This window comes from Pygoscelis adeliae, unplaced genomic scaffold (genome assembly GCF_000699105.1).
Source record: "Pygoscelis adeliae isolate BGI_AS28 unplaced genomic scaffold, ASM69910v1 Scaffold126, whole genome shotgun sequence".
NCBI classification, from domain to species: Eukaryota; Metazoa; Chordata; class Aves; order Sphenisciformes; family Spheniscidae; genus Pygoscelis; species Pygoscelis adeliae.
Genome location: NW_008824896.1, coordinates 1,281,063 through 1,294,590, shown reverse-complemented (window position 1 = coordinate 1,294,590; position 13,528 = coordinate 1,281,063). Strand labels below are relative to the sequence as shown.

Below are 13,528 nucleotides of genomic sequence, written 5' to 3'. Positions count from 1 at the left end.
GACATCAGACCGTTTGCTTCTGTTTTTGAGAAGTGAAAAGTTTTGATTACTTTAGAAACTGAAAAGGTTATACCAGTTGTATCAACAAGAGAAGAAGTGTTGACTTCCAAATGCTTAGTTAAACAATATTTGGTAAGTAGAGCTTGGTTTCAGTTTCATACCTTGCCTGTAGGATTTTAAAAAGAACATGCATTTACTCTATGGAGTTTTTTTCCTAGCGAAGTATTCCAACGTTGAAGTATGTTGTAGAAAGTTGTAGTCCCTGGGGTACTGTTCCTGTAGTCCTCCCTGCGTGAGGGGGCACTATATTACAGACAGACACCACTGCTGCTCTGGAGCAGTTGTTTCCTTCTTTATATGTATGTGTTTGCATCTGTTCTAGTAGCCAAACTTAATTAATGTTAATTCTTTCTGCCCAGTTATATGCTGGCTGAAATACTCTGTCTTCAGGGTTGCAAGAAGCTGTTAAGGGTGGAAGCAGTTTTCCTGTGGAGCTGGTATGTTGTAGGATAATGCCCCCTGCTGCTCTTGAGAATCAGCCTCGCGCTTGAGCTGCTGATCTATTTAGAGACTGCTTAGAGAGTACAATTCCTCCAAAATGATCCCGTGTGTAAGCGCTGGCCAGGCAGTAGGGTCGCAAGGCTCTCTTGCCTACAACATAGGTGACTTTTAATTTTTGACAAGGAGAAATGAGCTGCACCTATTTTTTGGAAACCTGATTCCCAGTGTGGCATTTAATCTGTAGATACAAATATAGTTTTGCAATTGCAGTGGGGAACTCAGGTGGATTAAGTGATCAATGTTTTCCTGAGGTGGCATCGGGGTCATGGAAAGCTCCAGGGTGTTTGTTGCCTGTTCCCTCCCCGCTGCTGCTCCTCCTCCTCTTCTCCCCTCCCCAAAAAAGCCCAGCATAAACAGTCCACCGGCATGCAGAATCCCAACAAAGCTACCCCAGTCTGCACTGCCAGTGCAGAACTTGACCAGAACTTAACAGATTCTGTTTGCAGGGTAGCAAAGAAGCTTTTCATGAAAAAGTTATCATTGAAATAGCGATTTCTGACTTATAATTCTTTTTGGAAGTACTGGCGACATGCGCAGTCATTTCAGACATGTCCTTAATCCATCTTCAGTCCATTTTAGGCATTCAGTAGAAGAAGGATATAAGTAGATGAGTACACGAAAAGCAAAAGGTAGGAGGCATGTGGATGGGTTTCTCTTTTTAAAATTTAGTCATTTTTGTTGTGTTACTTAAGAGTTATCTACTTGTGTCAGCAAGCAATAATGATCTAGATATAGCAAGTGCTGAAGGTTAGAGTTGGTAAGGAGTTGGTCTAAAAATGGGATTCAGCTGTTCTAACTTTTTCTCTAAGCACTAATTTAGCCACTTTCTTCTCTCTGTGGGTATAAAAATTGATGTGGTTGACCTCTTGTTAGGTATGAGAATATATTGGTGTCAATATGTAAGTTTTCAGGCTGTTTCCTTTTTGTGAAGAAAAACTTCTTTGTTTGGGTCAGGAACTTCTACTTTAAGACACTATTAAAGTTTTATCTGAAATACATGGTAGTATTATCTGTTACGCTCACTTGGTAACTTCTCCTTTATTGCAGATTATGATGCATGATTATCACAGAAGAAATTCATGTCTATAGCTCTTAAGGACTTGATTACATCATCTTCAAGCCTGATAGTTTTGGAATCCATATTGCAGCTGCAAAGACACATCTGCTTTTGCATTTCAACAAACATCTTCCCTGTCAGAAGATACTGAAACTGAAGTGCTCTGTTTTAACACAGTGATACCATTGGATTATTTTAACATCTCCCAGTTAAAAATTTACAGTAATATATTTGCTAGGTAAGTTGATACTGTTAGCTGCGTATACAATAGCTAATAGTTTTGCTGAAATTCTCCAGCTTTAAAACCTTGCTGTCCTTTTTTTAATAAAACACAACAAATGAAAGTGTATACAAATGGATAATAATCTTTGTAATTAAGATTATTGTTGCCAGTTTAGGGTCAAATTATTTCAGTAGTAAGTGAATTTAAAATAAATGGATTACCACTAGAATTATTTTGTGTGGGGCTTGCTATTTTTATTACTGATTTTTGCTATCCACCTTTTCTGTTTTGGGGGTTTTCTTGTTTAGTCTGATCTTCAGAATTTTCTTAAACTTCAGATGGAAATATAAATTGTTGCTGGTAACATTAGTAGCATCCCACATACTCTTTCCTCTAAAATTGTTGAGGAAAGTATACTTTTATACTGCTAGCATACTCATGTTAGCAGCTCAAACTTACAAATTTGATTTTTTTTTTTTTTTAATTATTATTTCAAATTCAGTAGGTCACCTTAGGGTCATATTTCTACTATTCTTAATTAGCTTCCTATTTGTAAAGTAGACTTTTTCTAAAAGTGCTTAGCTAAAAAAAGAGTCAATTAAATGACACATAAAATAGCCTCCAAATTCAGAAGTTAGTTTCCTGAAGTTATTTTTCCAATCTTGGTCCAATTTACCTGAGGTGATATGTTTGTATATGGGCAAGATCTTCAGGGGAAGTTGTTTTAGCTTTGCGACGACTTAAAATACATGATCAGAATGTATTTAATTCTGTCTGTTTTGTTGGTGCTAATGTTCTTCCATGACTTCCAGCTACTCTAAAATATTTAATTAAGTCATTACTCATAAAATTAAACAAAAAAATATTTCTGTAGCTATACTTCTACTTCGCTAGTTACTTTAAATTCTCAGTTCTTATTTTTCAATGTAGCTGGTTTTTGGGTCTGTGCAAAAAATGAAGCTGACCGGTATGACAGATACTATGCAGTGAGCAGAAAATAGTGATGAATCTACCAAATCCGATCTTTATAGAGGGGAATAAAGCTTCTTGTGTAATCCAAGCAAGTTGGTTTCCAACTTGCTCCCACAGAGCTAGCACAGGTTCAGCATATAGTTTTGGAGTTGATATCTACTGAAGTGATGTGGATAAAAGTTTTGGCCTTACTCTCTGAAAATCATTAATCCAGTCAATCCAAAGGATTGTTGGCAACATGTACTCATCAGCAGTAGTACTCTTCTAGGCTTTTTTTTGAGATGGATTTTTTTTTTAAATTTCCCATAAATGTTTGTTTGCAAACAATGTGCTAATAGTACTTCTATACTGAAGCAGAATGTTGTATCCCTAAACTTTATATATTCTGTTTTCAGCCAGACCAACTCCAAAATGATTCCTAATGGATACTTGATGTTTGAAGATGAAAACTTCATTGAGTCATCTGTTGCCAAATTAAATGCCTTACGTAAAAGTGGTCAGTTCTGCGATGTCCGTCTCCAGGTAACTTTTTTCTGTCCGAGTATGATGGCTGAATGCAGTGGGGGTTTTGTTACACTGTGTAATGCTATATGCCTCATTGATCGTGAGGCATGAGATTTTTAGAATCTGATTTTTCTGAAAAATGCATACTTAAAAAATAAATCAGATATACTTTGAGAGAAGCGACACTAACATTATTTTCAGCTGACGTAAATTGGACACTGTATTGATTTGAAAAACTGATTTGAACTGTGACATTCACTTGGGTAGGCCTTTATACTATTATAATACAAATGTACTTTAAAAAAATTCTTACCAACATGTGGGTTTCTTATTTGTGTTTTAAATAAAGGTATGTGGACATGAGATGTTGGCGCACCGAGCTGTGCTAGCTTGCTGCAGTCCCTATCTGTTTGAAATCTTCAACAGTGATAGTGATTCTCATGGAATTTCCCATGTTAAATTTGAAGATCTCAATCCAGAAGCTGTTGAAGTTCTGTTGAATTATGCCTATACTGCTCAGTAAGTAATTTTCACAGAAACTAGAGGGAGTAGATTTTAATTTAAAAAATCAAAATAATGAAGATAAATTTCTTTCTGTAATAGGTTAAAAGCTGATAAAGAACTGGTGAAAGATGTATACTCTGCAGCAAAGAAGTTGAAGATGGAGAGAGTTAAGCAGGTACAGTTCTCAGCTCTTCCAGAAGTCCATTCTGCTTTCTCAGGCTGACAGCATTATGCTTTTTGGTGTTAATGAGACAAAAATTTATGATTCTGTGGAAAAAGCGCTCAGCAGATGAGCTGCTTTATGTTCATTAGCATTGTATTGATTTGAGTGACGTCAGTATGTATTGCTTCCACTTGTGTTATCTTTGTGCTGAAGGGTTCTCTGAAGTTAAATTTTGTATTTGTGCGCTCATATGAGCAAAACAGCTTCTGAATCACAGCTGGTTACTTACCTTTAAGTTCGTGGAAGCGGTGGTGTGTTTGGTTGCGTTGCGGGGCATAATTAAACCTGTAAATCTGTGGCAGTGATATGTGAAAAAAGAACAATCCGCACACTCCTGAACATACGTTTGGTAGAGCTTGACTTTAGAACTTACTATTGCCACAGATGGTGATACCTTTGACAAGGGAATTGGGATTCTTATCTTCGCTTGACTGCAGATAAGCAGTTTTGAATAGGCGTTCAATAGAAAAGCATGGGGTCAGTGTATATGTGAGTAGCTTTCAAATGTGTATGACTCTTTTTTCTTTTTGATATATATGCATATTCCTATGGAAGGCAACATTTCATTTACAGCTCTAGCACAGGGCCGGGGGGATGACAACAGACAGTCGCTATTCTGCAGTTAGAAAACAGCTGTTGCTGTGTGTTGGGGTGGATAATTTAAACATATAAAAATCTTGTCTACTTGTAAACTAAGATGCTGCCTTTTTTCTTAAAAGGTTTGTGGTGACTACTTGCTCTCCAAGATGGATGTTCAGAGCTGCATCTCTTACCGAAACTTTGCAAGTTGTATGGGAGACTTACGTTTGTTGAACAAGATCGATGGCTACATTCAGGAACATCTCTTACAGATTTCAGAACAGGAAGAATTTCTCAAACTTCCACGGTTAAAGGTTAGTTTAAGTTTGTAGACTTCCTTCTGGTACATGATTTCCAAAAAGCAACCCAAGCAGCAACTATTATGGCTTCCTTTTTGGGAGTAGGAAAACTTGGTGTACTGACTTTTACCAACAATGTGAAAATTCTGGATCTGTATAATATTCATACTACTCTGAACCTTAACTGTAGAGAATACATACTATCATCCTTTCTAAGCGTAAAAGATAACTGCAGTTGTACTTAAATGTGCTTCCTAGTTTCAGTGGCACAGGCTGAAAGCTCCTCGTAGATGGTGTTTGCTCTGTGGTAAAGCGAGAGTAATGCTTACTATGTAAAGTACAGTATACTACAAATACAAGGGTACTACCTATAGAGTAAATAATCCTTTCCTCTTCTAATTCAAGCTTGAAGTAATGCTGGAAGACAATGTTGGCCTACCCAGCAATGGCAAATTGTACACAAAGGTAATCAACTGGGTACAGCGCAGCATCTGGGAGAATGGAGATAGACTGGAAGATCTAATGGAAGAGGTTAGTCTTTAAGAAAATGGGATAAAACATCTTCTAAAAAAAAAAAGTCAATATGAAGGATGATCCCTTTTTCTTTTATTTTTTTATTTTTTTGACTTTTTTAACTATGACCCTAAAGAATTTAAATTTTACTGTAGGTACCCCTAAGCTGAGAAACTGGGGGGGTATTCAGGTGAGCTGAATGAACTGTTCAGTCTGGTCTTCCGCTTTCCTTTTTTGCTCACTATGTGCTGTATAGTAACCTCAAAGTGGCATGTATCTTGCTTTAGAATTGGGGAGGTGGTACTGAAACTTGCCGTAGATTCTTGATGTTTTCCTTTGCAGGTTTTGCTTGTAAATGCAAAGTAGGTAAAAGCTTCTAATGGTTGTTCCTCCCCGTTGATTTATCTCCCCATAGGTTTATTAACAAAACTAGGATACCAAGGCTGAAGAACCAAGAAGAAACCTCAAGTGTATTGACACGTACAGAAGCAGCAGTCCTGCCCCAGTTCTCCTAAGAAAATCCGCTGTGGGCAGAGAACGATGATGATGATTTAATGGTGTTTACTTACTCCTTTACAGGATACATTATTTTGAAAGTTGTGTGTTATTAAATGGCTTTACTCATGAATACTAATACTAGATGTAGCCTGGGCAGTGTTTAATGAAAAAATTAGTGGGTAGTCTAAATTTTTAATTGGCTAGAGAAAATGGACTTTACAAAAACCCATGAAACATCAAAATTTTCCAAGTTTGTTATTACAAGCACAGTAGATCTTTGGAAACACTTGTATAGGCAAAAGTACATGTTGATACTGTCGTATATTCTCAAGTGTGTATTTCCTCTTGGAAAAACTCATTTTAAAAGCTTTGATCATGTTGAAATTCAGATGCATTTCATTGAAACGGTTGCATCTGACGTTTAGTTGTGGGTGGACAACAGTTTCCTCCAGAACTTAAGTTTGTGCTGTCTTCCCTCATTCCTATACGTTTCTTTTAGAGTCCACTGTTGGCTTCTCTTAACTTCTTTTGATCGAGATAAATATGTGTATTTCTCAAAGCAGAAAACTTGTTTGCGGGGATAACGAAAATGCTTGCATGAGATTGTGAATTTGTGTAATTCTGCAAATTAATGTGCCTTTTGCTTGTCTAATGTTTCTGTGCTGGAAAAACAGTAGAAGTCCTTGGAAAACGAAGATTTCTCTCAAGCTGGGAAAGTAAGGAACCTTCATCCAATGTTTGAAGATTGCCACCATGACATCTGCTTCCTTTTAGTTTTGTCATTCTGCTAGATTGAGATGAGATGACGAGAAGTATGCTGGCGACTGCCTTTTGTAATCTGCCTGTAGCTAAGTAGCAATGGAGACAGCAGCCACATGGGTATTCTGTTGTTGTTTTTGCAGGTTCAAACGCTGTACTACTCAGCTGATCACAAGCTACTTGATGGAAATCTGCTAGATGGACAGGCTGAGGTGTATGGCAGTGATGATGACCACATTCAGTTTGTGCAGGTACAAATTGCAGACAGTCTGAGGTAACCCCAGATAGACTGGAGCAGTTTACAGCACACCTGAAGTCTTGGGTACTGTAGCAGAGAAAGCAGCAGTAGCTTTAATGGAGAAATATGTGACGAGAAAGTATCGTTCTCGAAACTGCTGGAGGCAATGCTTTAGTCTCTGCTTCTGTTTTTTTGGCAGACTGACTCTAAGCCTTTGCAAAACAGAGTGCTTTAGGTTTGACTTCAAAATAAATCTTATGCTGTTAGAAAAAAGAAGAGGTAGAAGAGCAGTCAGCTGTAGCAAGTCAGCTGTGCCTTACAGTCAAGAGACTGTAAAGAAGCACAGACTGCTTGGCTTGCAGTGGAGAATGGCTTATATGTCTGTTAAATTTTGGCATAGGAAAAGATTCCAGACATAAATTCTAATCCTTCAGCTGCCGGCGTCCACTTCTTTTGTTCAGCTGCACTGGTAACATGCAAGAGAGATTTAAAAAAGCAGCAATAGGTAACTTCTGATCTAGAGACAGCTGATGCTTTGACTGTGTACAAATCAGTCTTGTGCTTTTTGAGATGATGACTTTTTTTTTTAGTTCTAGCCAGATATTATGATTCTCAACTCCTGAAAAAGGCACAGCTTAGCACAATGGAGGCTGTTCAAGAAAAAAAGAATAAACAAAGGCTAATAGATGTAAATTATCAATTGCTTTATACAAATAAAGGTTGTTTAAATTCACTGAGTTAGAAGCAAATATATTGTAATATTTTAACTCATAACAGTGAAACGTGCTGATACAAAAGTATACTTCTTGAAATTTTTAGCTAATGTTTATGTAAAACACTCTCCACCCCGGAACATGGATTTTAGAAGTGAAAAGAGAGGAAAATGAAAAGGCAGCTAATCTTCCAGTTTCTTAATTGTTTTTAGTGAGCCTTCACAGACTTCACCACCTTGGGATAATACTCCTTGTAATTCTTAAAAGCTGAGAAGTGAACGTTCAGAAAGTTCATTTTTAGAAATAAGGCCAAGAGTTCTCAACTTTTTCTTTTTTTAAATCCTTTCTGATAATAAGAATTGCCAACTTCAGAAATTCTAAACAGTTGAGAGAATTAACACCAGAAACCCACAGATGGCAGTCCTGGAAAAATTGTAACTTTTAAATTTTTGAACTACAAAAGTTTGCAATTTCTGTGACTGTCGGGGCAAGTTAAGGATAAGGGAGTAAGCTCTTAACTGGATGAAGGTTCAGAAATAACAAAAGTGCTATCCACAAATGAATTGGTTTTCATGCTGAGTGGAGTATAGCTCTCAAACTCTTGTGTGTAACGTTATCCATGAGTTAGATGACGTATTTCAGAAGTCTTATGACAGTTTCCATAGAGATCAGGCTCCAGGGAACTGTGCAAGCATTGCAAACTTGGTACTGTGGTCATAAACTTTGCTGCTAAACAGGACAGAATGTTAACTACTTGTGTTTGGTTCTTATGATTCAGAAAAAGGCTAAACAACCCAACCAACTGTGCAGTGTAGTCTGAAATGTGAAATGTGGGGGTTTTTCTTAATTGAGCAAAATAATGTAAGCTACAGTATAAATTTAATTGAAGAAGAAAGCAGAAATCTCCTGTTAGTGGGAAGTATCAAGGGAGTAAAATCCAAGAAACGGCTAATCTGAGCACAGAGAGGAACTGAGGCGAAATTAATTTGTCTTCAGGGAATGAAGAGAATAGTTAATTTCACTTCCAAATAGCATTATAATTAACTCAAGTTCCAGAAGCAGAGCTTGTGAGTGAGGCTTCAAGTTTGGAGATCAGTTCTCTCCAAATGGATGTAGGTTTTTCCTTAGGTTTGAAAATCCTGCTAGTAATGCATACTCTCTTCTAGGAATTTGAACTGATTTCTAGTTAGACACCAGCAGTATAAAGGTGCGGTCACAGGATGAAACGAGTACCAAGATAAGATGTAGGTTGGTTTTTGGCTACTGTTGCTGAGTAGGCAAGATGTTCTGTTGAAAACTTAGGTGTGCTATAAATGATGCTCGGCGGAGGTGGTAGATGAAGTGTTCTCTTGAATAGTTATGTATTAGCTCAGAGAAGCAAAGGTAGAAGGAGGTGTAGTCTCTGGCTAGGTTTCTGTAGCTGCCTTTTGATTTTGCAGAGGAAGCCACCACGTGAGAATGATCACAAGCAGATTATTAGCAGCTCCTCTGGAAGTCTTTCTCCAAATGCTACCGTTCAGAGTCCTAAACACGAGTGGAAAATCATTGCTTCAGAGAGAACTTCAAGTGAGTAACTGGGCAGCGTTTGTCTAAAAGATGCGTCTGGTCTGATGTACCTACCACCTCTCACTCCCTGGGGATTTCCTTCAACATCTGTAAGAAATGCAGAAGTGCTTTTTCTTACTGATGATGCAAGTCAAGTAATTTGCCCAGTAATTTGTGGGATGTTTCTAATGTAACTGGGGCCAAATCACTTACATCTTGGTTCCTTATTGACAGGGCCATCCCAAATCCCATGGTGTGTATAATTTACCCAGAAAGTCCTAAGGAGGCAGTCTCTGATTAATTAAACAGAGCTCTTTGCTGTGTGCGTGCGAGGAGACTGTTTCCTAGCACATCTTTAGATTGCTGTCTTACGTCCTTTGAGCACTATATTAATAATCTAAAAGTCGTATTTTTCAGTAACTAGGCTAACACTTGGAGCCAGTAACCAGAAAAAATAGTTTTCACACTTGTAAGTGGAGAAGCCTAATCAGAAGACCCTAGTTGGCATTCATCTAAAATATTACATCGGTGGTCTCTCCTTTTCTCCTGACAACAGGTAACACCTACCTGTGTCTTGCTGTTCTGGATGGCGTGCTGTGTGTGATATTCCTGCATGGCCGTAACAGCCCTCAGAGCTCTCCCACGAGCACGCCACGACTGGTGAAGAGTCTGAGTTTTGAGCTTCAACCAAATGATATCATCGAGAAGCCCATGTCTCCAATGCAGTATGCTCGGTCTGGACTGGGCACAGCTGAGCTTAACGGCAAGCTAATTGCTGCAGGTAAAGGAAGCAGTAATGATTCTTTAAACTTGCTTGATTGAGGGGGGGGACACATGACAGTGGCTTCTTAACTCTGTACACTCTATTAGAGTTAGTGTTCGTCAACATCAAAGCCGTTGGTCTTTGGAAATGTGGCATCATCTGACCTCTTGCTTTTAGGTGGATATAACAGAGAGGAGTGTTTGCGCACAGTGGAATGCTACGACCCGCAAAAGGACACTTGGACTTTCATTGCACCGATGAGAACACCAAGAGCTCGGTTCCAGATGGCAGTTTTAATGGTGTGTGGTGGGTGCAGAGTAGATGAAAGTGACATTATGTAAATGTAGGTGGGACAAACACTGCAAACTTTACAAAATGGTAATAGAAGTTGCTTAACTGTAGTTACAATATTACAAAAGTGCTCAGGATTCGAATTGTTGTGTACTTAGATGTGAAGAAGGTATTTATTTTTTCCATTTAGGGGCAGCTGTATGTTGTGGGTGGGTCAAATGGTCACTCGGATGACTTGAGCTGTGGAGAAATGTATGAGCCAGAAATAGATGACTGGACTCCTGTTCCGGAACTGAGAACCAATCGCTGCAATGCAGGTAACAGTCTGCAGTTGATTGACTGTTGGTTTTTTTTTTTTTAATTTATTCATTTATTAGCTTACTTACTGTTCTTTCCTATATGAATAGGAGTATGTGCCCTGAATGGAAAACTGTACATTGTTGGTGGTTCAGATCCTTATGGCCAAAAGGGACTTAAGAACTGTGATGTGTTTGATCCCGTAACAAAATCTTGGACAAGTTGTGCTCCCCTTAATATCCGTAAGTTTGCTGTGTAGTTTGGGAGGGAGGGGGAAAAGGGCGATTGCAAAACTGCAGGTTTAAAACCAAACAAAAAACCTGTTTAAATTTCAGCCACTATGGCATATTGTTAGTGTGTGACTTCTGCACTGGGCTGTAACTCCTAGTGTTTGATTGTAGGGAGACATCAGTCTGCAGTGTGTGAGCTGGCTGGGTATTTATACATAATTGGAGGAGCAGAATCATGGAACTGCCTGAACAGCGTGGAGCGTTACAATCCAGAGAACAACACTTGGACCCTGATTGCGCCCATGAACGTGGCTCGACGAGGAGCTGGAGTGGCTGTTCACGATGGTAGGCTTTCGCAGGCTTAAGCAACCTCTTGTGCTTGATGAATTTTTCATGTTAAGCAAGTAGAATACAAAGCTGGGTTCCTTCTCAGGGAGGAAAACAATACGGTAAGAACCTGGCTATGCCTCCGATTTTAATTAAAAACCGTAACCAGTAAAACCAAAAAACTTCTTGTTGTTCTGGGGCATTTGTCCCCACCTCTTTTCAAAACATCACCATGCAGCTTCCAGAACTGCATTTGTTTGAATTTGGACTTTGTGCTTAGTCTGAAATAATTTCCAGTCAGCTCTAATGATCAAGAGACCCATAGCAGGTCAATACTGTAACTTCAAACCTTGAATAAGGCAAAGATTTCTGACAGAAAACCTTAAGTTCCTTCACTTTGGCCAAGTTGGTCTCCCTGGAAAGGAGGCTGTGTTTGGCAGCGTAGCTGGTGCTTAGCAGTGAAACATTTGCTTTGCTTCCTTTTGATTGATAGGAAAACTCTTTGTTGGTGGCGGCTTTGATGGCTCTCACGCGGTGAGCTGTGTGGAGATGTACGACCCTGCTAAGAACGAGTGGAAGATGATGGGAAGCATGACTACTCCGAGGAGCAATGCTGGCATTACGACAGTAGCAAACACTATCTACGCGGTTGGGGGATTTGATGGCAATGAATTCTTGAACACGGTTGAAGTCTACAATCCAGAGTCAAACGAATGGAGCCCCTACACAAAAATTTACAAGTTTTAAGTGAATTAAATTCCCTTTTCAAACTAACAGGCTTAGTGATGTAATTGTGTTTTAGTAGAGGTACACATGTGAATAGGGTTGGGGAGGGCATAGATGTTGCCAACAGCAACACAGAGCTTTTGCATATTGCATATTAATGTGCTGTACATATTTGTTTTGGAAAGAATATCAAGATGAAGGCTTTTTTGTGTATTTTAGAACTTGTTTTAGGTTTGGGGTTTTTTTTTAAGATTTTGAAGATAATGCAAGAGAAACTAGACTGGGCATATCATTTCAGGAGCTTCCCCCAGTGTTTGTTTTGTCACTTTGCACATAAAATGACTTTTCCTGTAGGATGTGTTCTTGGGGCAGGAAGTGTAAAGGTTTACGGGGGATAGTTTTTTTTTTTCATCAGGCCTTGTTTTCCTTCAGTAACTGGAACAATCTGTAACAAGAAGCCTTATTTAAATAGATATAATGGCTATTTTTTTTATTAAAAAAGCTGACATGCCTGCCAATACCTTATCTTTTATGATTGCCTTTTTATAACAGTTTTTATATACTCAGCAGAGTATTTTATCTGTTGACATGAAAATGGCAGATAAATGGTTATTGAAGCAAAGAGACAACCTTGGAGTTCATAGAGACCGAGTGGGAGAACTGACTGACTTACCACTGCACGTGAGCTTCTGAGCTTTTGCCTCTGCTACAACATTGTAACTTTGTATGCAACACGTTTGGTAGAGCTGAGTGGAGTTTCTGAACGTAACATAGCTGTGACTTTCTAGGATGGAAAGATTATTTTGGCTCCAAATATTTTGACAAAAATGCAGAGGGTGCTTTCTGTACAGCAGTTTTGTTACTATGGGTGAGCTAACGTTTGTAAAACAAAAACTTAAGTGTGGGGTTTTTCTCATGGTTTTTAAACTCTTTCCAGTTGACAATGAAAACGTATTCATCTGATTAGTGACTGTCCTAAGTTTATTTTTCTAATATTACAAGCTGAAAGTGTGATAGAACACCAATAACTTGATTTCATATGTGCTCATAGTACTATGTTTTAGTTCACTTTCTCTGTTCATATGGATAAAACTTGGTGTCTAACGTGTAGTGCTGCACACCTAACTCCTGGTGCCAAAATGAGCACTGACTGCTTGCTGCTGATGCAAACACATTAAAGGTACCTTTTGGGAAATCCTTGCACCACAGGATTGCTGTGAAGTGTCTTTGTCCTTTTCTTTAACGAGACAGTTTACGACATTGAAATAGACATTTCAAATTATGTAGGTTCAAGACAAAGTAGGGTATTTAACCGCCTCCAGCTCAAGTTTGGGCAGAGCAGAAATGGAGGGGGGTGTGTGTGTGTGTGAAGTGCCGTGCCATGTACGCCTCCTGCCTGCCATGTGTGAGTTAGTTACCCTCCAGGAATAGGTGTGGTGAGATGAAAAAGGGGCCAAGTGAACTTGACGAACAAAGTGTGTAACGCTGTGGTGAAAAGAAACACCCAATACTGTTGTAGGAGAGTTGATCTGCTCATTCAGCTCTGTTCCTCAGCATTAATCAAGTAGCTTTAGGAAATTAAGCCACCAGTGATGGCACTAGTTTCAGTCACCATCGCAGTCTTAGTTTACTGCTTTGATTGAGGTCTTACCAGGCTACAGCTGTCTGACCTCACCACCAGTAACAGGCCTCTGCTGCAGCTTCTT

The 13,528-nt window shown here is 38.9% G+C and overlaps 1 protein-coding gene across 2 annotated transcripts; it reads left to right on the top strand.

The window, feature by feature from the left end:
* Positions 1–954: 954 nt before the first annotated feature.
* On the top strand, positions 955–13,030 carry IVNS1ABP (influenza virus NS1A binding protein). Of its 2 annotated transcripts, none has more exons than XM_009324646.1 (15): positions 955–1,190; positions 1,609–1,856; positions 3,213–3,335; positions 3,667–3,836; positions 3,921–3,996; positions 4,764–4,937; positions 5,328–5,453; positions 6,836–6,943; positions 9,083–9,209; positions 9,745–9,969; positions 10,129–10,250; positions 10,433–10,559; positions 10,650–10,781; positions 10,941–11,114; positions 11,590–13,030. In XM_009324646.1, exons 3-15 carry the CDS (start codon positions 3,225–3,227, stop codon positions 11,841–11,843), a joined length of 1,926 nt encoding a protein of 641 aa, XP_009322921.1. In that variant the 5' UTR covers positions 955–1,190; positions 1,609–1,856; positions 3,213–3,224; the 3' UTR covers positions 11,844–13,030. The 2 variants fall into 2 exon arrangements, with proteins under 2 accessions (XP_009322921.1, XP_009322920.1); XM_009324645.1 differs by having other exon boundaries at positions 3,209–3,335.
* Positions 13,031–13,528: the final 498 nt, after the last annotated feature.